This window comes from Hyla sarda, chromosome 2, assembly GCF_029499605.1.
Source record: "Hyla sarda isolate aHylSar1 chromosome 2, aHylSar1.hap1, whole genome shotgun sequence".
NCBI lineage: Eukaryota > Metazoa > Chordata > Amphibia > Anura > Hylidae > Hyla > Hyla sarda.
The window spans coordinates 161,931,120-161,958,102 of NC_079190.1; the positions used below are offsets into that span (position 1 = coordinate 161,931,120).

Below are 26,983 nucleotides of genomic sequence, written 5' to 3' on the forward strand. Positions count from 1 at the left end.
TGCTGAACAATGAGCTTTAACCCCTTAACGACATGGCGTGCATTTACTCTCCGTCATGACCATGAGCACCGGACCGGTGCTCGCGTCATGTGCAGAAGGTCCCGGCTGCTATCAGCAGCCAGGGACCCGCCGGTAATGTCCGCCATTAACTCCTCAGATGCCGTGATCAATACAGATCACGGGATCTGCGGCAGTGCAGTACTTTAAATGGATGATCGGATCGCCCGGAGCGCTGACGTGGGGATCCGATCATCCAGCATGGTGGCCAGAGGTCCCCTCACCGGGCTCCGGCCATCTCCCGGGGTCTTCTGCTCTGGTCTGAGATCGAGCAGACCAGAGCAGAAGATCACCGATAACACTGATCAGTGCTATGCCCTATGCATAGCACTGAACAAAGGATTGCTATAGAATGATAGTCCCCTATGGGGACTATTAAAGTGTAAAAATTAAAGTAAAAAAATGAAAAATCCCCAATAAAAATGTAAAATGCCTTTTTTTCCCATTTTACCCCCATAAAGTGTAAAACAAATACATTTATACACATATTTGGTATTGCTGTGTGTGTAAATGTCCTAACTATTAAAATATACTGTTACTGATCCCGTACGGTGAACGCCGTGTACGTAAAAAAAAAAAAATCAATAAAAGCAAAATTGCTGCTTTTTTTGTCACATCTTATAAAAAAATAAAAAAATAATAAAATAATTTATAGTTTTATATAAACAAATGTGGTATCAATAAAAGTGATAGGTCATCAAAACTGAAGGATTTTAAACATACTAATTTGGTTAAACAGTTTTTTTTTTTTTTTTAAGCGCATCAATAATAGAAAAGTCATGGGTATAATTTTAAGCGTATTGACCCACAGAATAAAGAACATGTAATTTTTACCGTAAATTGTACGGCGTGAAAACAAAGCCTTCCAAACTTTGCAAAATTGCGGTTTTCATCTTAATTACCCCACACAAATAGTATTTTTTTGGTTGCGCCATACATTTTATGGTAAAATTAGTGATGTCATTATGCAGGACAACTGGTCGCACAAAAAGCAAGCCCTCATACTAGTCTGTGGATGAAACTATAAAAGAGCTACGATTTTTAGAAGACAAGGAGGAAATAACTAAAATGCTAAAATAAAATTGGCCTTGTCCTTAAGGTCAAAATGGGCTTGGTCCTTAAGGGGATAAATGCCACAGTTGTGGAAGAGCTCTTTGGCAGGGGACCCACTCAGTAGAAATGTGCCCAGCAGCTGACTGTGCAGGTCCAGCTATTCCCACAGCAGGGGGATGGTTGCTAGCGTTAGTGCATTCTGGGTTGTAGATAGAGCTTTCCCCTAATAACATGTTCATCATATGGGTTTCAAGGTGGTGCAGGGAAGTGGGCACTAGCAGGTTCCCCAACTGTGTAGGCTCCTAAGAGGTGCCAGCCAGTGAATAAGAGGCACAGGGGATGCAGAGCCTATCTGCCCAAGGGAAGAGTAGTGAGGTGCCTCCATACAGGAGAAATGGTGGCGGCCATCGTGGAAGGCACACATTTCAGCAGAAGCCTATGCCACATGTGGAGAAAGAGACGCCAGTGGAGTAGGAGTTTCAGGCAACCTGAACATCACCGTGGAGGGAGCTGAAGGTGCCTGGACACTGCAGATGAAGACTTCCGGAAAGTCACCTGACCGGTGAAAGAGAGCTGTGTGCAGGAAGAGAAGGAACAGCCACCATGCAGCCCAGGGGCTCAGATGTGCTCCAAATGTCTGAGACCTGTTAAAGTGTTAGTTATTGTCCCACTGTGGATGTGGAGGGAAATTGGCAACCTTACTCTTGGAATTTTTTTAGTAAAGATGTGCTGACCCGTAGCTCCAGCAGCGTGCGCCCTTACTCCAGCATGCCAAGCCATGCCCACTAAAGACTGTGATATTGTGATTATTATATACCTGCTGCTGAAGAAAGGGTCACCACGCCCTGAAACTATATGAAATTATATTTTGAACAAATCTATAACCATCAGTATACCTACTTGTACCTTGCATCCTATATTAAGTACGAGCACCCCGATCCTCAAGGATGCTGCATGTACTACAGGAGCTCCCGGCATCTGCGGCCACAGACCCACGATTGAGTAAGACCATTCTAAAGTCCAGCGATACATCTCAAGGTGCACCCCAGCTACAAATCTGCCGGCCGGTTCATACCATCACTCTCCAGAACCTGATTACGGGCATTCTTGGACTTGCAGTCCTCCATCATCTCTATATAAGACCTGATGCAAGATACAGGCACCTTGGCTCTGTAGTCCTTTGCTATTATCTACAACACCTAAATGGTGAGTGGGGTTTAATATCTAGTAACAGCCTCCAGAGAAGGAACAGCATCGGTGAGAAAATCCATTTTATTCAATATAACTACTTTTTCTTTGCAAATATTATAAAGACTGCCACAAAGACTATTTTCATTGAAACATTATTTTTAGTGAAATTAATCTTTGGCAATGTATTTTTTCGTTCGTTCGTGCCTCCCCGCCTCTCCCATAGAACTGTAGGGGAGGGGGCGTGTAGGGGGCACCTTTAATTTTAGAACTATTTCTAAAAGAAACTAACAGAATCCTCCTAGTAGCTGGCTTAAGCTGAAGTGCCTGGTTTCCTTAGAATATTCTGTTGTCGACATACTTTTAAAATTTGCTTTCATACCATCACCAGAGATATACTGTATATACACATTACTTCAAAACTTTTTTTTTTTACATATAAAGTTGCATAAACAAAGCCTGGGAATACAGTCACACCGAGCACAATTATGACACTTAGTCTGTTGAGTATTACCTTTCTTTCTCTTTTTCTTCACAGGTGGCATTCACTGTACTTTTTGACCTGGAAGCTCTGTTGAAAATTTGGTGTTTGGGATTTACAGGCTATATTAGCTCCTCTCTTCACAAATTTGAACTGCTCCTTGTTGTTGGAACAACGCTTCATATTTATCCAGTTCTCTATCACTCTCAGTTTACATACTTTCAGGTATGTGAAAAAGTTTTGCAGCAACAACAATTAAATGGGTCAACCCAATTTTCCCTTATTAGGATATATACAGTATGTAGATGAAGCTGCTTTCACTTTGGAGGGCTTTCCGCAAAACCATATGTTAGATGACTGCTGTGTAATGCTACTTTTCAAGTGTGTATGAGAAGCATAACATAATAATTATAAGTATAGAAGCTGGTAAATAGTCAGTATTGATTATTCTACATTATTTAGGCTAGATTTAAAGTGCCAGTGCTCTGCTTCAGAAAGCTCCTTCACTCAACCCCTTAAAAAGATAGAAATTGGACAGAGAAAAAAAATACTGCATGTTCAATATTTTTTCTTTGCTCAACTCCACTAAAATGCCAGAAACCCAACATACACCATTCAAGTGAATGGGATCTGTTAGGTATCACCTGAACAAAGGGTCCGGTCAGCTCCGATGTTCGATGCTGAACCAACCCTGAACGAGAGGAAGCTCATCAACCGTGTGAATGTAGTCTTATATAGTACAAATATTTTGCTGAATGCACTCACTTTTATTAACATTTATCTTTTAGGCTTACGGTATAATTTCCCAAAAATCATGTACATAAAATAATAATAAAATCATTGTAAACAATTTCATTTAAATCCAGTTCACCTTCTAGTATGTTTTGGGTATTCTTATACAACATTGGTTGTGCAATCTCCTGGATAAAAAAAACCTCATATACATAATCTTAATATATTGTGTAATTATTAATTACCCTCCCGGCAATGTGATCCCTAACATGTTTGTAAATCCCGTCTTGCCCACTAGTTGTCTTACTTTTTTGCAATCTAATGTCCACTGCCTGTTGTCAGGGAAAATCTCTAGTTACAGCTAGAGCAGGACAAATTATAGGACATAAGGATGGGGTTTAGCCAGTGTCATGTGCAGAAAAGTGAGCCTGAGAAAGCCTGGGCTGTGTACCTACAAGCTGAGCCAGTGATCCACACAGTTCCTCAAAGGTAAATCAAGGCTTCCTTCTGATCTCTGCCCACCCAAGTTCTGGCCTGCTGTCCACAATGCTGCAGAGTAATAGTCCCCTCCCTTTAGCTTCTTAACAGCAACAACAGTTTGGTGCTTAGTATAACCCTTTCCCTGCTACGATCCTGCTGTTGTTGTTTGTTTCATTTTGCTCGCAAATTACCTCGTAAAAACTGTGTAACATGTTGTCCCTCCACATTACCAGAGCAGATTTTAAAATCTTTTGAAATGACAGGTACAAGTTCACTTTAATACAGATGAAATTTGAATATTGTGCAAAAGTTCATTTCTTTCGGTAATGCAATTTAAAGGGGTACTCCACTGCCCCAGCATTCGGAAAATTTTGTTCCGAATGCTGGGTCCGGGCTTCAGGGGTTGTGATGTTAGGGCCACGCCTCTCCTGATGTCACACCACACCCCCTCAATGCAATTCTATGGGAGGGTGCCCTCTCCCATAGACTTGCATTGAGGGGGCGTAGTGTGTTGTCACGAGGGGCAAGGCCATGACGTCACGACCCCTGCAGCCTTCACCCAGTCTTCGGAACAGATAGTTGCAAACGCTGGGGCAGTGGCGTACCACTTTAAAAGGTGAAACTAATATATGAGAGAGACTCATTACTTGTAAAGCAAGAGAGTTCAAGCTGTGATTTTGTCATAATTCGGATGATTATGGCTTACAGCTCATGAAAACCCCAAATCCCCAATATATTTTAGATTTTGGGGAGCCGTGTCATGTGCTGGTGTTGGTCCACTGCTTTATTAAGTCCATGATCAACACATCCGTCTACCAGGAGATTTTGGAGCACTTCATGCTTCCTTCCGCAGATGAGTTGATTTACTCAAATAAATGAACTTTTGCACAATATTCCAATTTTTCGAGTTTCACCTGTAAATATTCTGTGAATCAACATTACATGGTGTTACTTTTTGCACAGGGAACTGTATTTTTAAAGTAAAGATGCTCAAAGCAGTTCTCTCTTTTTTAATTTTTATCTCTTACTTTTCTCTAAAGAGAAACTTAATATTGTGTGCCAAAAGTTTGTGGCCTGTCTCAAACTGAATGAAAGAATGATCTAAGATTTGGGTAATGGAATAAACATGCTTTTTTTTATTGTAGGTATTAAGAGTTGTGCGACTGATAAAGATTTCCCCTGCTTTGGAGGACTTTGTGTATAAAATATTTGGACCCGGTAAAAAACTAGGAAGCCTGGTGGTGTTCACTGCGAGTCTCCTTATTGTCATGTCAGCTATCAGTTTGCAGATGTTCTGCTTTGTGGAGGAGTTAGACCGGTTCACAACTTTTCCTCGGGTATGTAATGAATGCAAAAGCATTACTCATATATATAACCATTATATTGCAATGTACATGATGAAATCTTCTAGCATATATAATTCTTTATTGTCAAAGCAGATACAAACAACACACTGGGGAATAAATAAATGAAAAGTTTTCAGTAATGAGAACTAATGAAATTCACTAAAAATTTAAGGTGAATTTCACTGTTTTTGGGGCACTTTTCACAGATTATTACATCATGAAAATCTTGCATTGTCAGTCGCATAGCTTAGGCTCCTTTCACACTGCCGTTAGTACCTGGCAGTGTGACGGGCGTTAGAAGATAGCGGGAGAAAAATTTGTGCTTGTGATGTCTTTTTCTCCCGCTATCTTCCAGTGGAATAACGGCCGCAATAACGGACATCAGAGAATCCCATTTAAGTGAATGGGTTCCTCTGTGCCCGTTATGCCTCCCGTTGGGCTCAGTCACACTAATGTCCGTTAAAGGCAAAAAAAAAAAAAAAGAGAGAGCATTAGTGGCCGTTTGTGGCAGAGCCCAGCAGCAGTGTGAAAGTAGCCTTAGCATTTTTGGCTTACTGAAAAAGATGATAAATTGCAAGCTTTCAACAGCGACCGATCACAGCTCAACTAATGAGCTCTGGTGAAGTGAAAGCTGAGCTGTGATTGGTTGCTGTGGGAAAATCACACATTTTTTTCTCTGATACAGTTAGATAAATCTGGCCCAATATCTGAAGGGTCAAGCATTTATACTCAAGGGGACAAAGGAACAATAAGGTGAGTGCAGCAAGTGACATAACGCATCAGCATCAACTTGAGGAGAGGAGTGAACAACGGGGGCTGTAAATAGTGATGCAGTTCATAGATAAGGAGTGGGAACGTTTTCTTTTTTCATTAAGATCTTGTCCATGGTTTTAATGCCCTTTTCGAGGTCTTTGGGGCAAATTCCTTGAGTGATTAAATGGGCACTGTCGCTGTCAACTTTTTACATGTTTTACATCTTGGCAAAACAATAGTTTTTCTTATATACTTCTTTAAAACATTTTCAAATTTTATTGAAGAAAAATGTCTTTGAAAATACCACATGCCTCCTGGGACACTGACGAGCCCCATAGCTGCATCAGCTTGTCCAAGGATTATGAACAAGAGATGGCTAATGGACAAGGCTGCAGGAGGAACACAGCTTGCAGCAACACTGCTGTAACACAGAGTTTTACCAATCATGTGACTCCAGCTGATGCAAAACTACAACTCCAAGCATGCCTGGACAGTCAAAGGCAGAGCCGCCATCAGGGGGGGTACAGCCGGTATCACAGTAAGGGGCCCAGGCACCCAGGGGGGCTCGGGGCCCTAGGGCTGCCGCATGCTAGGACCGGAGCACCCCCCTGATGATGGCCCTGCCTTATGGGGGGGGGGGGGGCGCCGTGGATCCGGGACATCCGAATTGTGCTCCTTTATGCTCCTTGCTCCTTCCTGAGCTCATGTGTTCTCCTAGTCTCTGGCTTCGGCATGGTCACTCGCCCGACCTGTGTCTATTGGCTTTTGCCATGGTTTCTTACCTTTTTTCAGTGGTTTTATTAGTTAATTAATGTTTGATTTCTACTGTTTCCACTGTTTATAGTTGGTGGATGTATTTTTATGTGTCCTTTCTGCGTTGCCTATACTATTGTGACCCGTGCATGCTGGCTGGGAGGTGCACTGGATCCCCTTCCTCCTTGATAACTTACTATATTCTCTCATTATTACATATATTTTCATGGTTCTTAAGATAGTAAGTATTAATGTAAACAGTCTGAACAGCCCACATAAGATAGCTTTTCTATGGAAGGAAGCTTTATCCTTAGGGGGTGACATCATTTGTGCCCAAGAGACACATTTGCTTAGCACTGATGCCTACTGTGTTAAACATCATGCTTACCCTCATATTTTTCAGTCTCATTTCTCCTCAAAATCTAGGGGTGTCTTAATAGCAGGCAAAAATACTGTTGCTTTTTCTGTGACCAAGAAAATCTCGGACCCCTGTGGTCGTTATGTCCTCCTGGTTTGCTCCATCAATAACACACCCTATACCAGGGGTTCTCAACCAGGGGTACGTGTACTCCTAAGGGTACGCCAAGGGTTATGAGTGGGTACGGGAATTCGCTGACAAATACCGGCCATGCCTTGGCCAGTATTTGTCAGTGCAGAGCAGGGATTGGATGACGCAGTAGCTCACTATATTGTACCGCGGCCTGAGCTGCGGCCACTGCCAGGCCTGACGTGTGATGCAGCTGAGGTTGCACGGAGCGCAGAAAGATGTCACCTGTCATTGCGGCCCTCCGACTCCCACCAAACGGGATAGACACAGGCCTGTTAATCATGTTAAACTAAGTGTAACACCGCAGTATGGGAGGGTGTTATTGTATGTACCTCTCTCTCCCCCTCTCTCTCTCCTCTCTATCTATCTATCTATCTATCTATCTATATATATATATGCCCAGGGTGATCATAGCAGAGGGGGGAATAATGGCACAAGGGGATTAAGATGGAAGGGGGGGGGGGATGGCAAATGGGAACCGGAGGGGGGGGGAATAATGGCAAAAGGGGATTAAGATGGAGGGGGGGGGGGTTAATGGCAAATGTGAACCGGAGGGAGGGGGAAATAATGGCACAAGGGGATTAATATGAGGGGGGGGGGGGGGTAATCATTATCCCCTCACATCTTAATCCCCTTGTGCCATAATTCTCCCCTCCCTCTGATTCACTTTTGCCATTATCCAATTATGGCAAAAGTGGATAAGAGGGAGGGGGGAATAATAGCACAAGGGGATTAAGTATCGCATTAGTATTGCATTAGAAAGGTAAGCACACGCCATTATGAAATTAAAGGGGTTATCCACCATAAGGTGATTTTAGTACGTACCTGGCAGACAGTAATGGACATGCTTAGGAAGGATCTGCGCTTGTCTTGGGGCTAAATGGCTCTGTTGTGAGATTACCAATAACACTGTGGTTAGCTTTTTGAGAACTGGTATTTCTTGTCTCAGTTTTCTTTTTTTAAAAAAAAAAAGAAAAATCTGAGACAACAGTCATTTTGTATGCTGTCAAAAATAATTATTGGGGTGAAAAAAGTGTGAGAAAACTGTCACACACAGGTAAAGGCACTATATTATGAACCTATATTATGAACTACACTAACTTTACAGCCCCTGTAGCATAGTCAAATAAAACAAATTCCTGGAATACCCCTTTAAGTACTTTTATGACTTATTTTGTCTGTGGGTACCTTACGTGCGAAGGGTACACACCAACATACTTTCACCCTTAAAAGGTTGAGAACCACTTCCCTATACTATCCTCTCTATATATGCACCCAATCAGGGTAGGTGCGTTTTATACGCCGCACATTGAAAGTAGCCTCCCAACAAAGGTAGGCCCAATGATAGTATGTGGAGATTTCAACCTGGTATTAGATTCCACATTTGATACTACAACTTCACACCGCACCCCGTTCACCTCTTTTGCTCATTTACTGTGGTGCGCTGAGCTGTATGATGTATGGCGTATTATGCACTCTAGTGAGAGGAACTGTACTCACCACTCCATCACTCATAATATTATTTGAGACTGGACATATTTTTGGTGGAACAACCCTATGTAGATGTCCTATCTGATTCCACCATTGAAACAATCAAGTGGTCTGACCACGCAGCTATTACTCTATTCTTGCAGAAAGATGTGGCAGACACTGAAGTTGTGGTACACTATTCCACTATAAAGAGATACTTTTACAAATATGGTCTTCATGGAAGAGTCATCAGAAGAAAACCTCTTCTACGTCCTCACCACAAAAATCAGCATTTGAACTTTGCAAATGCACACATAGACAAGCCTGATGCATTTTGGAAGCAAGTTCTGTGGACCGATGAGGTTAAAATTGAACTTTTTGGCCGGAATGAGCAAAGGTATGTTTGGAGAAGAAGGGGAACAGAATTTAATGAAAAGAACCTCTGTCCAACTGTTAAGCATGGCGGTGGATCAATCATGTTTTGGGGTTGTATTGCAGCCAGTAGCACAGGGAACATCTGACGAGTAGAAGGAAAAATTGATTCATTACATTTTCAGCAAATTTTGGTTACTAACTTGATGCCATCTGTGAAAAAGCTGAAGTTCAAGAGAGGATGGCTTCTACAAATGGATAATGATCCTAAACACACCTCGAAATCCACGGGGGATTACATAAAGAGGCAAAAACTGAAGGTTTTGCCATGGCCTTCACAATCTCCTGACCTCAACATAATTGAAAATCTATGGATAGACCTTAAAAGAGCGTGACAGACAGCCCAGAAATCTCAAAGAACTGGAAGACTTTTGTAAGGAAGAATGGGCAAAGATACCTCAAACAAGAATTTAAAGACTCTTGGCTGGCTACAAAATGCTGTGATACTTGCCAAAGGGGGCAGTACAAGATATTAACTCTGCAGGGTGCCCAAACTTTTGCAGACGCCATTTTTTTGTTTTCTGTTATTTTGAAAGTGTAAATGATGGAAATAAAATATAGCTTTTGTTGACATATTATAAGAATGTCTAATCTGTAATTTGATGCCTTTTGGAGATTTTTCCATCTTTCCTTGGCTTCTTTATGCACATTAATACAAATTTTTACCCTGGGTGCCCAAACTTTTGATCCCCACTGTACCTAGGAATAAATATCCTCACAAGCTTCTATATACTGATAACTATGATTCTTTCTTATGGGACATTAGCAAAGTAGCAGATTGAATGACAGGCTTTGATATATATCCTGGACAGGCAGAGTGGCTGCTTTTAAGATGCTGCTTCTCCTTCATTTCTTTACCTCATTCGGAACCTCCCTATCTCTATTCCTAAATCTTTCTTCTCTAAAGCTCAATCCCTCCTCTCTAACTTTGTGTGGTCCGGTAATGAATCTAAACTGGCAGCCTCCATTCTGACCAAACCCCAAGATTTAGGTGGCCTGGGAGAGCCTGATTTATGTTGCTATTATATTGCAACTTTAGTGGAAACATTACGTGGCTGGGAAAGAGTGACCTCTCTGCTTCTTGGGTGCACATTGAGAATTCTTGTGTTTTCCCTTATCAGATTTTATGGGAAGGGAATGCCCACTTATTTCACAATATTAGACTTCCTGGAAACAACTGTTAGAAGAGGTACTCTGTGTTGATATACCCTGGTCCCCCCAAATGGCACTATTGTTTATTGACCTCGATTCTATCCCTATTACAACCAGAGACCTAGCTTGCATTATTCCGATTAAAGCTAAAATCTCAGTTACTAGCTTATGGAAGACTCCACAGGTGCCCTCACTATGTGCCACCCCACCTATCCCTGGTTTTGGCCGTTCAGAAGCGAACAACCAATAGCAGAGCGGGGAGTTAAAGTTCGGTTCCCCCGATGTGCCCACCGATGGTAGTCCGGGCAGAGCGGAGGAACTGTCCTACATGCGGCGGTGGTGGAGGTCCCTTATGGGAAGATCGTCTGCGGGAGGTCCCTGTTGCTGCGGCGGCTGTGATGAGGTGCGGCTCCCTGTTGCAGCGATGTTGCATAGCAACATCTGGAGAGCCACAGATTGAAGACCACTATACATTGGTATCTAAACTGTAGCCTTCCAGATGTGCAGACAGCTGTTTGGGAATGCTGGGATTTGTAGTTTTGCAAGATTTAGAGGGGTACAGTTTGGAGAGATCTGTGCAGTGATTTCTAAACCGTGGCCCTCTAAATCTTGCAAAACTACAACTCCCAGCATGCACAAACAGCAAACGGCTGCCTCAGCATGCTGGGAGTTGTCGTTGCGTACCTCCAGCTGTTGCATAACTTCATCTCCCAGCGTGCCCTTCAGTGATCAGTACATGCTGGTAGTCGTAGTTTTGCAACAGCTGGAGGAGCACTGGTTGGAAAATACGGAGTTAGGTAACAGAACCTAACTGAAGGTTTTCCAACCAGTGTGCCTCCAGCCGTTGCCAAAGTACAACTCCCAGCATGCACAGTCTGTCAGTGCATGTTGGGAGTTGTAGTTTTGCAACAGCTGGAGGTCCCCCCCATGTGAATGTACAGAGGACATTCACACGGGCGGGTTTACAGTGAGCTTGCTGCTTCAAGTTAAAGCTGCAGCAAATTTTCTGCCGCAGCTCAAACTCCTAGAGGGAAACTCACCGTAAACCCCAGCCAGTCCGTATGTACCCTAAAAATACTACACTAACACATAATAAAGGGTAATAAAATAAAACACTACATATACACACCCTTATACTATCCCCTCCCCCCCCCCCCAATAAAAATGAAAAGTGTTTCCAAAACGGAGCCTCCAGCTGTTGCAAAACAACAATTCCCAGCATTGAGGGACAGCCACTAACTGTCCAGGCATGCTGGGAGTTTAGCAACAGCTGGAGGCACCCTGTTTGGGAATCACTGACATAGAATATTTTTGGTAGAGGAGGCAATTGTAAGGCCCTATTCACACGGCAGAATTTCCGCTCATCCACCCCAATTCCGTGTGAATGAGAGTGTGCACTCCCATAGAAGTGTATTAAGCTTTCATTTGAGGAGGTATTCCGCTTGAGGAAATTCTGCCGTGTGAATGGGGCTTAACGCTTGCATCCGGGTCCGCCCGTATGCAAATACCTAATTTAGGCCTCAAATGCGCATGGCTCTCTCTCACTTTGGAGCCCTGTCATATTTCAAGGAAACAGTTTAGGGCCACATATGGGGTATTTCCGTACTTTGGGAGTAATTGCGTTACAAATTTTGGAGGGCTTTTTCTCCTTTTACCCGAAATGCAAAGGAAAAGTTGGGGTCTACACCAGCCTGTTACTGTAAAAAAAATAAAAAAATTTACACTAACATGCTAGTGTTGCCCCATACTTTTCATTTTCACAAGAGGTAAAAGGGAAAAAAAGACCCCCAATATGTGGGCGTAAAATGCTCTGCATACGCACAACAAGGCTCAGGAGTGAGAGCACACTATGTACATTTGAGGCCTAAATTGGTGATTTGCAAAGGGGTGGCTGATTTTACAGTTATTCTGACATAAACGCAAAAAAAAAAAAATACCCACATGTGACCACATTTTGGAAACTACACCCATCATGGAACTTAACAAAGGGTATAGTGAGCCTTAACACCCCACAGGTGTTTGACGATTTTTTGTTAAAGTTGGATAGGAGAATGGGAAAAAAAATGTCACTAAAATGCTGGGGTTACCCTAAATTTTTAATTTTTCAATTCATCATTTTCATAGTAAGAACATACCTCATATGTGGATGTAAAGTGCTCTTTGGATGAACTACAATGCTCAGAAGAGAAGGAGTGGGCTTTTTGAGAGAAAAGTTGTCCAGAATGTCAGGCCACATGTGTTTACAAATCCCCCATGGTGCCAGAACAATGGAACCCCCCACATGTTACCCCAAAAACCATTTCAGCAAGATTAGCTTTCCAAAAGCCAAATGTGACTCCTTCTGAGCATTGTAGTGCGCCAGCAGAGAACTTGATGTCTTCACATGGGATGTGAAGAAATGGGGTTACAGATTTTGGGGGGCATTTTCTCCTATTACCCCTTCAAAAAATGTAAAATTTGGGGGGGGAAATGCATTTTAGTAAAAACATTTTTTTTATTTACACATCTGACTTTAATGAAAAGTCATCAAACACATGTGGGGTGTTAGGCTCACTGTACCCCTTGCTCCATTCCTTGAGGGGTGTAGTTTCCAAAATAGTATGCCATGTGTTTGTTTGTTTTTTTGTGACATGCCCCCCAAAAATGATTTCAGCAAAATTCACTCCCCAAAATCCCATTGTCACTTCTTCCCTTCTGAGCCCTCTACTGCGCCCGCTGGAACACTTTATGGGGTTACAAATTTGGGGGGAATTTCTCTCCTTTTACCCCTTGTAAAAATGCAAAAAATGGCTTTACAAGAATATGCGACTGTAAAAAATAAAGATTTAATAAAGATTTTAGAATTTTTTCTTTCATTTTGCTGCTATTCCTGTGAAATAGCAGCAAAATTAAGGGTTAACACATTTTCTGAATGTCATTTTGAATACTTTGAGGGGTGCAGTTTCTATAATGTGGTAATTTATGGGGTATTTCTCACTGAAAGGCCCCTCAAATCCACTTCAAACTTAACTGGTCCCTGAAATATTGAGATTTTAAAGTTTTTGTGAAATTTTTTAAAATTGCTGCTATACTTTGAAGCCCTCTAAAGTCTAAAGTAAAAACATGTCAACTTTATGATACCAACATAAAGTAGACGTATTTGTAAATCAATAATAGTAATTTATTTGGAATGTCCATTTTCCTTACAAGCAGTAAGTCTCAGAGTTAGAAAAATGCTAAATTTTCATGAAATTTTGGGATTTTTCACCAAGAAAGTAACAACGAAAATTTACCACTACAGTGGGGCAAAAAAGTAGTTGGTCAGCCAGCAATTGTGCAAGTTTTCCCACTTAAAAAGATGAGAGAGGCCTGTAATTTCCATCATGGGTATACCTCATCTAGAGACATAATGAGAAAGCAAAATCTATAAAATCACATTGTCTGATTTTTAAAGAATTTATTTGTAAATAATGGTGGAAAATAAGTAATTAGTCAATAACAAAAGTTCATCTCAATACTTTGTTATATACCCTTTGTTGGCAATGACAGAGGTCAAATGTTTTCTGTAAGTCTTCACAAGGTTTTCACACACTGTTGCTAGTATTTTGGCCCATTCCTCCATGCAGAGCTCCTCTACAGCAGTGATGTTTTGGGGCTGTCACTGGGCAACACTGAATTTCAACTCCTTCCAAAGTTTTTGAGAGTTGAGATCTGGAGACTGGCTAGGCCACTTCAGGACCTTGAAATGCTTCTTATGAAGCCACTCCTTCGCTGCTCAGGCAGTGTGTTTAAGATATGTTATGCTGAAAGACCCAGCCACATTTCATCTTCAATGCCCTTGCTGATGGAAGGAGGTTTTCAATCAAAATCTTATAATATATGGCCCCAATCATTCTTTCCTTTATACGGATCAGTCGTCCTAGTCCCTTAGCAGAAAAACAGCCCCAAAGCATGATGTTTCCACCCCATGCTTCACAGTAGGTATGAGGATCTCTGGATGCAACTCAACATTATTTCTCCTCCAAACACGAACTTTTTTTTACCAAAAAGTTCTACTTTCTCCCAATTCTCTTCTGGATCATCCAAATGCTGTAGCAAACTTCAGACGGGCCCGGACATGTACTGGATTAAGCAAGGGGGACACGTCTGGCACTGCATGATTTGAGTTCCTGGTGGCGTAGTGTGTTACTGATGGTAGCCTTTGTTACTTTGGTCCCAGCTCTCTGCAGGTCATTCAGTAGTCCCCTTGTGTGCTTCTGGGATTTTTGCTCACCATTCTATTTATCATTTTGTCACCACAGGGTGAGATCTTGCATGGAGCCCAACATCGAAGGAGATTATCAGTGGTCTTGTATGTCTTCCATTTTCTAATAATTGCTCCCACAGTTGATTTCTTCACACCAAGCTGCTTGCCTATTGCAGATTCAGTCTTCCCAGTCTGGTGCAGGTCTACAATTTTGATTCTGGTGTCCTTCAACAACTTGGCCATAGTGGAGTTCGGAGTGTGACTGAGGTTGTGGACAGGTGTCCTTTATACTGATAACAAGTTCAAACAGGTGCCATTAATACAGGTAACGAGTGGAGGACAGAGGAGACTCTTAAAGAAGAAGTTACAGGTCTGTGAGAGCCAGAAATCTTGCTTGGTTGTAGGTGACCAAATACTTATTTTCCACTATAATTTGCAAATAAATTCTTTTAAAATCAGACAATGTGATTTTATGGATTTTTTTTCTCATTATGTCTCTCATAGTTGAGGTATCCCTATGATGAAAATTGCAGACCTCTCTCATCTTTTTAAGTGGGAGAAATTGCACAATTGGTGGCTGACTAAATACTTTTTTGCCCCACTGTATGTTAAAATAGAATATGTCGCAAAAAAACTATCTCGGAATCAGAATAAAACGTAAAAGCATCTCAGAGTTATTAATGCATAAAAAAAAAACATTCCCCGCAGCTCAGCGGATGACGGGAGGGCCCTTACCTGCCTCCTTGCCGTCCGATCAGTGCTCTGATGCTCCAGAAGGCCTCAGCAGCCTAGAGCAATCGAGCACCGCTATGGCATAGCATTGAAGAGTGTATGCAATCCAAGGATTGCATATAATAGTCCCCTAAAAAATGGGGTAATAAAGTAAAAAAAAAAAAATAGTTAATAAATGTAAATTAACCCCTTCCCTAATAAAAGTTTGAATCACCACCTTTTCCCATAAATAAAAAATGTAAATAAAATAAACATCACCACATGCGTAAACGTAGATTTTGTGGTGAAATGATTGGAGAAACAAGCCCTCATATGGGTCTGTAGGTGGAAAACTGAAAGCATTATGATTTTTAGGAGGTGAGGAGGAAAAAAGGAAAGTGCAAAAATGAAAAAAACCTGAGTACTTAAGGGGTTAATATTAACATTAGGTAGAATCGGAATCCCCAAAACCCAAAAATGGCATGTTTAAAAAAAAAAAAAAAAAAATGATTTCACCCCACAAATATTTTTTTTTTATGTTTCACCGCCGATTGTTATAAAATAAGTGATGTCATTACAAAGTACAATTGGTGATGCAAAAATCAAGCCCTTATATGGGTCTGTAGGTGCAAAATTGAAAGAGTTATGATTTTTAGACGAGGAGGAGGAAAAAATGAAAGTGCAAAAATTTAAATTGTCTGGGTCCTTAAGGCCACAATGGGCTGTGTTCTTAAAGGTGTACTCCCATGGAAAACTTTTTTTTTTTAAATCAACTGGTGCCAGAAAGTTAAACAGATTTGTAAATCTGTAAATTTGTAAAAACTTTTCTATGGTTTTAAGTCCCTTACCTGTGTGCAACGCCCCTCTGCTGACGTAGCTGTGGGTGTGTATATAACCTGCGATGCTTCATCAGAGGGCATAGTCTAACAAAGCGGGCTGTGTTCCCGTGAAACAGCTGTAACCACACCTCCTGTTCCCCGGCATCCCTGCCGACCACTTGTCCTTCTGTGTTCTACGTTTTATGCTCAACAGAATAAAGAAACCTGTTCACGTTGATCGGGTGATTGCGGTCTCTTTCTACTTTGTTCCGATTCTGTCAAGCGATATGTGCTTTCTAAGCCAGCACCCCGACATAGCACACACCGTCTAGTCTCTACCCATGCCTGACACAGCAGATACCACATCACTCAGTATATTGCCTTCACCTGCATAGTAGTGCCGGACTTGTACTTTCTCTACCTGCTCTAAGTGTATCTTGGAATTGCTTTCCACTTGAAGTCCAGAGCACGCTGTATTAAATAAGGCGATCCGTCTCAAGGAACTGCATACTACAAATTGCATCAGTATCCCGATCCGAGATGGAAATGGATACCGCATCAGGCTCTTCAGAGACGTGTATGAACACAGACCAAGCGATTAAGGCAGGTCGGCAGGATGCGGGAGCATTTTTCACCCTCTGCAACGACCTGGACTCACTACAGTTCACAAGTACTAAAAACTTGGAACATAAAATCAGTCAACTAGCTGAAAAAGAAATTAAACTCTTTTGGACAATTAGGGTCCCCAGAGGCCTTAGAAACTATAAGGAACCCTCTCAATACCTTGACGATGCCGAATTCATACACAAATGGGAGTAACTTCACCTGGAATACTCCATGAGCATGTTAATCACTATCTTGGAAAGGAATGAAAAGGAATATATTTACGTGTCTGAAGCCCTTGGTAAAGCTAAGGTGGAGTTGAAGACTCGTCTGTCAGAATCGCAAAGGCAAGCTTTTCTAAAGCGATTAGACACTAAACTTCTAAATCTTCAAAGCACCCTCAAAGAAGAAAAAATAGATAAATACCTGAGAGATAAACAGGATTTAGAAAGTGGTAAAATATTCGTAAAGAGATCAAACACCCCGAAAGGAAAAAAACCACGTAACTACACTAACAAAGGAAATAATAAAAAATACCACAAGAAAAATGAACGTACAACCACCGACTTCATGACCACAGACTTGGACTCTAGCGATCCTGAAATAGTAACCCCTGGTAACCCAGCCAGCACAACTACAAAGGGGCACCCTTTAGAGCAAAGACAAGAAGAGGAGGAAAAAAGAATAGGAAGAGGGGGAGACGAAAAAAGAAAAATCCACCTATAACCCCCCCCCCCCCCCCCCCCCCCCCCATAGCACCAGGTAACAATCTAGATATTTTTCAACAAAAAGTCATGGAGGATATAAAAACACTCGTATACCCACAGGACAGCCCCAACCTTACCTTTAAAGAAAAGGAAGCATTAAAATGGCTCAAAACACAAAAGGGGATTATCATAAAAAGATCCGACAAAGGGGGGAATATCGTGCTGATGAGAGAAAGTTATTATCTATCCGAAGCCAATCGACAATTGTCTAATAGGAACAACTATGAGGTTTTAGAAACTAATCCTATACCTAAGCTTTCCTCACGCCTACAGTCCTTTTTACGAAGGGCTGTGGAGATGGGGACAGTTTCAAACTCCACCGCTATAAAATTGTTCCCGACTACACCAACATACCCAGGGTGGTATTTTCTGCCGAAGATACATAAAACATTGGAGACCCCACCCGGGAGACCCATTGTCTCCGGGGTGGGGTCTCTAATGGAACCCCTTTCAAAATACATTGATTGGGTTTTACACCCCATTCTGAAAGATATTCCACATATGGTTAAGGACACCAACCATTTCCTTGAAACTCTGAAGGATATACAATGGCAGCCCAGCTATATGCTGGGAGCCATCGACATCCAAAGTTTGTACACAAACATCGATCAAAATATAGCAATCCAGTGTGTGAGGGAATTGTTGATGTCCTCTGACAAAAGTGAATTTTACATCACATTCATTTGCGATGCTTTGCATCTTATTCTCACTAACAATGTATTTCAATTTAATAATACATGGTACACACAAAAAAGTGGTGTTACCATGGGCACACCGGTGGCATGTACCCTGGCAAACATCTATGTAGCCTTTCTGGAAAAAAGATGGATCTTCTCAGAATTTAACCCTTTCAGAAAATCCATCGCTAGTTATGTGAGATTCGTGGAAGACGTTCTAATAACCTGGACGGGTACCGGAGCAGAGTTCACGAATTTCATCACATGGCTTAAAGGGTACCTCTCATCAAATAAACTTTTGATATATTTTAGATTAATGAATGTTGAATAACTTTCCAATAGCATGTTAATGAAAAATATGCTTCTTTCTATTGTATTTTTCCCGATCAGTCCTGTCAGCAAGCATTTCTGACTCATGCTGGAGTCCTAAACACTCAGAGCTGCCAGCCTGCTTTGTTCACAGCCAAACAAGCAGGCTGGCAGCTCTGAGTGTTCTCCTTTGTGAACAAAGCAGACTGGCAGCTCGTAGTGTTTAGGACTCCAGCATGAGTCTGAAATGCTTGCTGCCAGGACTGGTAGGGAGACCCCTAGTGGTCATTTCTTCAAAGTGGAAAATTAAATAGAAAGAAGCATATTTATGCGGAAAACATGGGTATGGTACAAAAAAGTTGCGGTCTACGTGGTACAGGTTGCCATGTATAACTCTTTTGTACTGTCCCCGTACGCTGGCAACACAGGGACATAACGGCAGTTCGAAGAGGAAGTTCTAAAGGCCCTCATCTTTGGTGACCGCCAAAGAACGGGTCAGAGCACCTCTGGAACTGTGGGCCAACACTTTCCAGATGAGGTCCCCACTGGAAAGAAGGGACAATCCCAGAAAAAAATGCAGAGTATGTCACAAGAGGGGGATTCAGAAGGACACCACCTCTCACTGCGACACTTGCCCCGATCATCCGGGCCTCTGTATTAAGGATTGCTTCAGGGAGTATCACACTTCCATGGAGTTATACATTTTTAATCCTTTCGGCCGATTTTCATTACACAGAATTCAACTCCAATGTACCAATCCAAAGTACATTGTCTTCCAAATTTAAAACCAAAACACCCACCACCCCAAAAACCTCTTTCCCAATACCCCCGGTATCTTTTTCCCCCCCCAAAAAAATGGGTCATGGGACACAGAGTCAACAGCATTGGGGGTTTGCAATTGCCTCAAATGCGCAGCGCTCTCTCCCTACCTGAGCCGGGTGTGCATTTGAGGTAACAGAATAGAGACGGTCACACACATCACATTCCCAGATTGATGATTCAGAGCATAGGGTTTGGGGCGGGCATCATATTTACTTTCGGCCATACTCTGGGTCATCATTCTGGGAAAATAATTGGCATATTAGTATTAAAATTGCAATTTTCATTCCCCCACCCCCCCTCCCAATAGTACACTTCCTCCATTCCTGGAAAATAAATTTAGGGAACACCCTTCTGTTCCAAATCTACACTTCACCCCCATACACCTTCCCTAGGGGGTGTACAGTTTGTAATAGGCTCACATGTGGGTGTTCCTTTATTCTTGTATTTTCCTCTGAATGTTTGCAACTGTTAGGTCCTTAAGAAACAACGGCCTCAAATGCAAAGAGTTCTCGTTCATGAGCTCTGTCGTATTTCCAGGCGACAATTCGTGGTCACATGTTAGTTGTTCCCAGAAAGATGAAGCAGAGCAAAGGTTGAAAATTGCAATTTTGAAAAGCTACCCTTTATCCATTCCTGGAAAATAAATTTAAGAAACAACCGTGCGTTCAAAATGTCCTCTTTTCCTCTATACCCATTCCTCGGGTGGTGTACTTTCTGTAATGATGTCACATGTGGGTGACATCATTTCATTTTTGTATTTTCCCCTGAATGTATGTAACCATCAACTACTGATATGCCACAGGCCACAAATGCAAACAGACCTCTATGACCTCTGAGCCTTGTTGTGCGCCCGCCCAGCATGTTACTCCATATGTGGATGTATTTCCATAGTCAGGGGAAAAAGCCCTCCAAAATTTGTAACCCAATTTCTCCAATTACCCCTTGTAACAATGTAAAAATTGGGTAACCCCAGCATTTTATGTAAAAAAAATTTAATTTTTCAATTTACGGACCACTTTTCAAAAAACCTGTGAGGTGTAAGTACTCACTGTACCCCTTGATAACTTCCTTGAGGGGTGTAGTTTCAAAATTGTGGTCACTTGCTGTTTTTTTTTTTACATTTTATATCAGAACCTCAACCATTGCAGTGTAAAGCACACTTTAGGCTTCAAATCTCATCTGTGCTGTCTCACTCCTAAGCCCTGTTTTGTACCCACATAGTGCTTTACCACCTTATATGGGGTATTTCCTTAATCTGGAGAAATTGGGCTATACATTTTGTGGACCTTTTTTTTCTCTTAATAATTGTGAAACTAAAAAAATTGGTTAATACCAGCAATTCAGTGTTAAAAATCAGTTATTTCACTTTTATGGCCCACTGCTCAAAAAACATGTGAGGTGTAAGTACTCACTATAACCCTTGTTACGTTCCTTGAGGGGTGTAGTTTCTAATATGGTGTCACATGTGTGGGGTTACTGCTGTTCTGGCTCCATTGGAGGTTTGTAAACGCACATGGCCCTGACTTCAACTCCAGTAAAATTCTCTCTCCAAAAGTCCAATAGCGCTCCTTTTGTTCTGAGACCTGTTGTGTGCCAGCAGAGCACTAAATATCCACATATGGGGTGTTTTCTTAATCGTGAGACATTGGGCTTAAAATTTTGGGGTCCATTTTCTCCTTTTACATCATGTGATAATGAAAATTTTGGAGTAACACCATAATTTGTGTTAAAAATCTCATTTTTCAATTTTACGGCCCACTGTTCAAAAAACCTTTGAGGTCTAAGTACTCACTGTAACCCTTGTTATGTTCCTGGAGGGGTTTAGTTTTCAAAAGGTTGTCACATGTGGAGGGTTTCTGCTGTTCTGGCACCATGGGAGGTTTGTAAATGTACCTGGCCCCCGACTTAATTTCAGCAAAATTTTCTCTCCAAAAGTCCAATGGCGCTCCTTCTGTTCTGAGACCTGTAGTGCGCCAGCAGAGCACTTATCGTCCACATATGGGGCGTTTTTTTTAATCAGGAGAAATTGGGCATTAAATTTTGGGGTCCATTTTCTCCTTTTACCCCTTGTGAAAAAAGAAAAATTTGGGGCAACACCATCATTTTAGTGTTAAAAATCTAATTTCCCATTTTCACGTCCAACTTCAACGCAAAGTCGTCAAACACCTGTGATGTGTTAAGGCTCACTACACCCTTTGTTACGTTACGTGAGGGGTGTAGTTTCCAAAATAGTATGCCATGGTTTTTTTTTTTGTTTTTTTGTTTGCTGTTCTGGCACCATGGGGGCTTCCTAAATGCAACATGCCCCCCAAAAACCATTTCAGCAAAATTCTCTTTTAAAAAGCCAAATTTTGCTCCTTATCTTCTGAGCATTGAAGTGAGCCAGCAGAGCACTTAATGTCCACATATGGGGTGTTTTCTTAATTGGGAGAAATTGGGTTTTACATTTTGGGGTCCATTTACTCCTATTTCCCCTTGTGAAAAAGAAACATTTGGGGTAACACCATCATTTTAGTGTTAAAAATCAAATTTTCCATTTTCACGTCCAAATTCAATGCAAAGTCATCAAACACCTGTGAGGTGTTAAGGCTCAATATACCCCTTGTTACGTTCCTTGGGGGGTGTAGTTTCCAAACTAGTATGCCATGTGTTTTTTGCTGTTCTGGCACCATGGGGGCTTCCTAAATGCAGCATGGCCCCCAAAAACCATGATAGCAAAATCCCACAGTTGCTCTTTCCCTCTTGACCCATGTTGTGAGCCCGAAGAGCACTTTACGTCAACATATGAGGTATTTTCATACTCAAGAGAAATTGGGCTACAAATTTTGGGGGGCTTTTTCTCCTTATACCACTTTTTTAAAAATGAAAAAAAAAATGGGGCCACAAGAACAGGTTAATGTAAAAAAAATGCTGATTTTTATTTTTCTCCTCCACTTTGCTGGTTTTATTGTGAAACACCTTAAAGGGTTAACAAAATGTCATTTTGAATACTTTGAGGAGTGTAGTTTTTATAATGGGGTCATTCTTGGGGAATTTCTCACAGAAAGGCACCTCAAATGCACTTTAAACTTAACTGGTCCCTGAAAAATTCAGATTTTGAAAAGTTTGTGAAAATTTTGATAATTGCTGCTATGCTTTGAAGCCCTCTAATGTCTTCAAAAAGTAAAAACATGTCAACTTTATGATGTCAACAAAAGTAGACATGGTATTTTGAATCAATTTAAAATGTATTTGGAATATCCACTTTCCTTACAAGCAGAGCATTTCAAAGTTAGAAAAATGCAACATTTTCATGAAATTTGGGATTTTTTCACCAAGAAAGAATGCAAGTAACGACGAAAATTTACCACTATGTTTAAGTAGAATATGCCATGAAAAAACAATCCCTGAATCAGAATGAAAGGTAAAAACATCCCAGAGTTATTAATATATAAAGTTACAGTGGTCAGATTTGCTGCGTCCGTAAAGGGGTACTCCGGTGCTTACACATCTTATCCCCTATCCAAAGGATAGGGGATAAGATGCCTGATCGTGGGAGTCCCGCAGCTGGGGACGCCCGTGATCATGCACGCAGCACCCCGTTTATAATCAGTGCCCGGAGCGTGTTCGCTCCGGGACTGATTACGGTCACCCTCGCCCCCGTGTGACGTCACGCCCCCGCCCCGTATGACGTCAAGCTCCGCCCCTCAATGCAAGCCTGTGGGAGGGGGCGTGATAGCTATGACGCCCCCTCCCGTAGGCTTGCATTGAGGGGCGGAGCATGACATCACACGGGAGGCGGGGGCGTGACGTCACACGGAACACGCTCCGGGGACTGTTTACAAACGAGGTGCCGCGTGCATGATCACGGGCGTCCCCACTGCAGGACTCCCGCAATCAGGCATCTTATCCCCTATCCTTTGGATAGGGGATAAGATGTGTAAGCACCGGAGTACCCCTTTAAGGGGTTAATACTGGTCCTGGGTCGAAAAGTAAATATTGCACAGTTTGAGCAATTTTGGGCGACTTTTTAAGTGTGTAAGATGATAAATCCAGCGCCAAAAGATATGCCTGTGAAACCACGCCCACACACTACGCAAATATAGCATGTACGACGGTGGAAAGTCTTATAATAAATGTTGCAAATGCAGATTCTTAGTCTACATTGGACATCTGCACTTTGTTTACAGGCACACATTCCATGGCTTTCTGTGCTATATGTCTAATATGTGTCACTCTGTTGTGTGGTACTTTATCCCCCTCCAATCACATCTATTCCAACCCGTGGTTCATCTTGATGAATGTGCTATGTAACTATGGTCTACCCAACACAAAACATTTTAAACAGGAAAACTATACACAACAACATCATTTTACAAAATACAATTTTCTTTTGTATTTAGCTTTTTATACTTTAGGAATACAAGAATAAACAAAACTGACAGATCCAGGCTAAACATGTCTACATTTATTTTAAACAGTTTACGAACAGCTTGATCAGAGCTGACAATGTTCCTGTAAACCTGGACTTTCACAAACCATTACATCAGATTGCTTCGCACAAATGTGGAATTTGCTGGGGGGAGACACCTTATTTTGATTATATAACAACAGCGCCCTTTAGAAGAAGAGTTGCCTGTTCCATCAACTAGATATTACATACAGGCAGGCAAGGATCAAGGGCAATGCTTCTTAGACTCTATATGATTTGTGGCTGAACAGCTCAAACTAAAAATAACAGTTGAATAATGGCAGAATGTGTTATGATGGCTTGCAAACAAAGCATCCAAGGCTTTCGATGAGCGTCAAAGGTTGCCATATACTCTCCAGATACCATCTACCACTGCATATTTTAAACACTGAATGGTGCCTTATCTTATAGTCCAGTGTTTTTGGTCTATGTTATTATTCGGCATTTGTCCAGGTCTTCAACAGGCATCACTGCACCATATATTTTTCGTACACTGGACTTTTGTGAGTGTAGAGAAGCAGTTTTTGCTTTGTTGTTGTCCTACTGAAATCTTATATTCCCAAGTCGGTTTTCATTTAGGAATGCTTGAAACTGTCCCTCCATACATACTGACAGACAGATGCAACTGTACATTTAGTTGTGACAACTATTTTTGCAAAAGTGACAACAGTAAGTGTAGCCATATAGGTTGTCACATTGAACTGGCTTCTCAAAGGCTGATGGTAAAATCTGTCACTTTTTGTTGACTTTGTTGTTGTAACTTGAATATTCACATAATGAAAACTTGTGATAAGAAATATGGCTCCACTCCACTAATTTTCCAAATTAGACATCCTGTAGATTAGTAATATATGTATTTCAAGGGCAAGATAACCCTGCTAACCCCTTAAAGGGGTACTCCCGTGGAAACCTTTTTTTTTTTTTTTTAATCAACTGGTGCCAGAAAGTTAAACATATTTGTAAATCATTATCTGTATGTATCCTGCAGTGGAATAAATAAAGACAAGCCTTTTTTACCTCATACCTTGGTGCCGGACGGAGTTCTTTCTAGCATAAGGAGTTGCCGGAGGCGGTGCCGGCAGTCCGCAGCACAGGTGCAAGAGGTGTCCGGAGCTGGTGAGAGCGGTATCCATATCCCTTTGCCATATTTGTAAATCACTTCTATTAAAAAAAATATTAATCATTCCAGTACTTTTTAGGGGCTGTATACTAAAGACAAATCCAAAAAAGAAATGCATTTCCTCTGATGTCATGACCACATTGCTCTCTGCTGACCTCTGCTGTCCATTTTAGGAACTGTCCAGAGCAGCATATGTTTGCTATTGGGATTTTCTCCTGCGCTGGACAGTTCCTAAAATGGACAGCAGAGGTCAGCAGAGAGCACTGTGGTCATGACATCAGAGGAAATGCATTTCTTTTTTTGGATTTCTCTTTAGTATACAGCCCCTAAAAAGTACTGGAAGGATTAAGATTTTTTAATAGAAGTGATTTACAAATCTGAACAAAGTAGAAAGAGACCGCACTCACCCGATCAACGTGCACAGGCAGGGACGCCGGGGAACAGGAGGTGTGGTTACAGCTGTTTCACGTGAACACAGCCCGCTTCGTCAGACTACGCCCTCTGATAACGCATCGCAGGTTATATACACACCCACAGCTACGTAAGAAGAGGGGCGTTGCACACAGGTAAGTGACTTAAAACCATAGAAAAGTAGAAAAACCTTAAAATCAACAACCCTCTGCAGAATCAATGACATATATGGACTAACAGCTACTATTTATAGAAATACGCTAAAGTCTAGCTTATCATTAAGTCCAAGATTACCTTGGGCATCCATGCGCAAGATGAACTCCGCCTCCGTGCACAGTAATAGCTTTTTCCTATCGATCCCATCTTTGGGCATTATTTTCTTTATCCCAAAGAATTTTAATGCAGCTGGGTCATTATTATGGGTGGTTTTAAGATGTTCCAGGACCCGAAGACACCCCTTTCCTGAACGAACTGAATAAAGATGTTCTCTAAATCTGATGTTTAGCGATCTTGTGGTGCTACCTATGTAGTAGCGACCACAGTCGCAAAACATACAGTAAATGATATGACTCATTTTACAATTGATAAATTCCCTCACCTTAATTTGTATACCTCCAATAGTGAAGATTTTTCCTACTTTGAGTTTAGGGCACCATTTGCAGCTTCCACAGAGGAAATTACCGCACATTGTGGGGCCGCTTAGCCAGCTCGTGTTCTCCTTACTGGAGTATTTGCTACTGGTTAAGATGTCGCCTAAATTTGTGACTCTTTTGTAGGAGATGAGGGGTTTGTTGTCAAATTGTTCGGATAGAATAGGATCACTCTGGATTAAGAACCAATGCTTGTGGATACTTTGCTTTATCTTCTCAGCTATCAGGCTGTGCGTGAATGTAAAGCAAAATCTTCTGTTGTTATTTTTTAATTTTTGCTGGCTTTTTCTGAAGTTTTGTGAACCACTATTTTGTAGAAGGGAATTTCTATCTTGTCTGTTGGCCCTATTGTAAGCGGTCTGTAGAATCAGAGGTGGATAACCTCTTTCTAGCAGTCGTGAGGTGAGTTCTTTGGCTTGCTTTTCAAAACTACTCTGTGTGTCGTTTATTCTTCGCAAGCGAAGAAATTGCCCATAGGGGATAGCGGTTTTAACATGGCTCGGGTGATAGCTCCTATAATGTAGGAGGGAATCACCCGCTGTCGGTTTCCGGTAACCCTCTGTGCACAGTTTGTTCTCACTTACTCTTACCAGAACATCTAAGAACTCTATTTCTTCTTTGCTAGACTTACTGGTGAAGCTAAGACACATATTGTTGTTGGTGTTAAAGGGTACCTCTCATTAAAAAAACTTTTGATGTATTATAGATTAATGTATGCAAAATAACTGCCGGTCTAATTTGACTGGTGATTTACGGTGATCACAGACATGCGGCTGGGTGATGTGCCGGGATGCCTGCTGAATGTCGCATCCAGGTCCGGTCCCCAACCGGCTAGCGACGGGGACCGAAATTCCCTCGGGCGTACCTGTACGCCCTGCTTCCTTAAGGACTCAGGATGCAGGGTGTATGCATACGCCCTGCTTCCTGAAGAGGTTAAACCAGTATATGAAAATCTAATCCAAGGGTACTCTGAATA

At 41.7% G+C, this 26,983-nt stretch overlaps 1 protein-coding gene across 9 annotated transcripts in view; it reads left to right on the forward strand.

Moving 5' to 3' along the window:
* Window positions 1-26,983, forward strand: part of NALCN (sodium leak channel, non-selective) — a 657,013-nt gene that overhangs the window by 334,434 nt on the left and 295,596 nt on the right. For all 9 annotated transcript variants that reach the window (XM_056555671.1, XM_056555665.1, XM_056555672.1 and 6 more), the window contains 2 exons: window positions 2,837-3,004; window positions 5,137-5,328. In XM_056555671.1, the coding sequence (XP_056411646.1) occupies window positions 2,837-3,004; window positions 5,137-5,328 (360 nt within the window). The remainder of the gene's footprint in view (window positions 1-2,836; window positions 3,005-5,136; window positions 5,329-26,983) is intronic.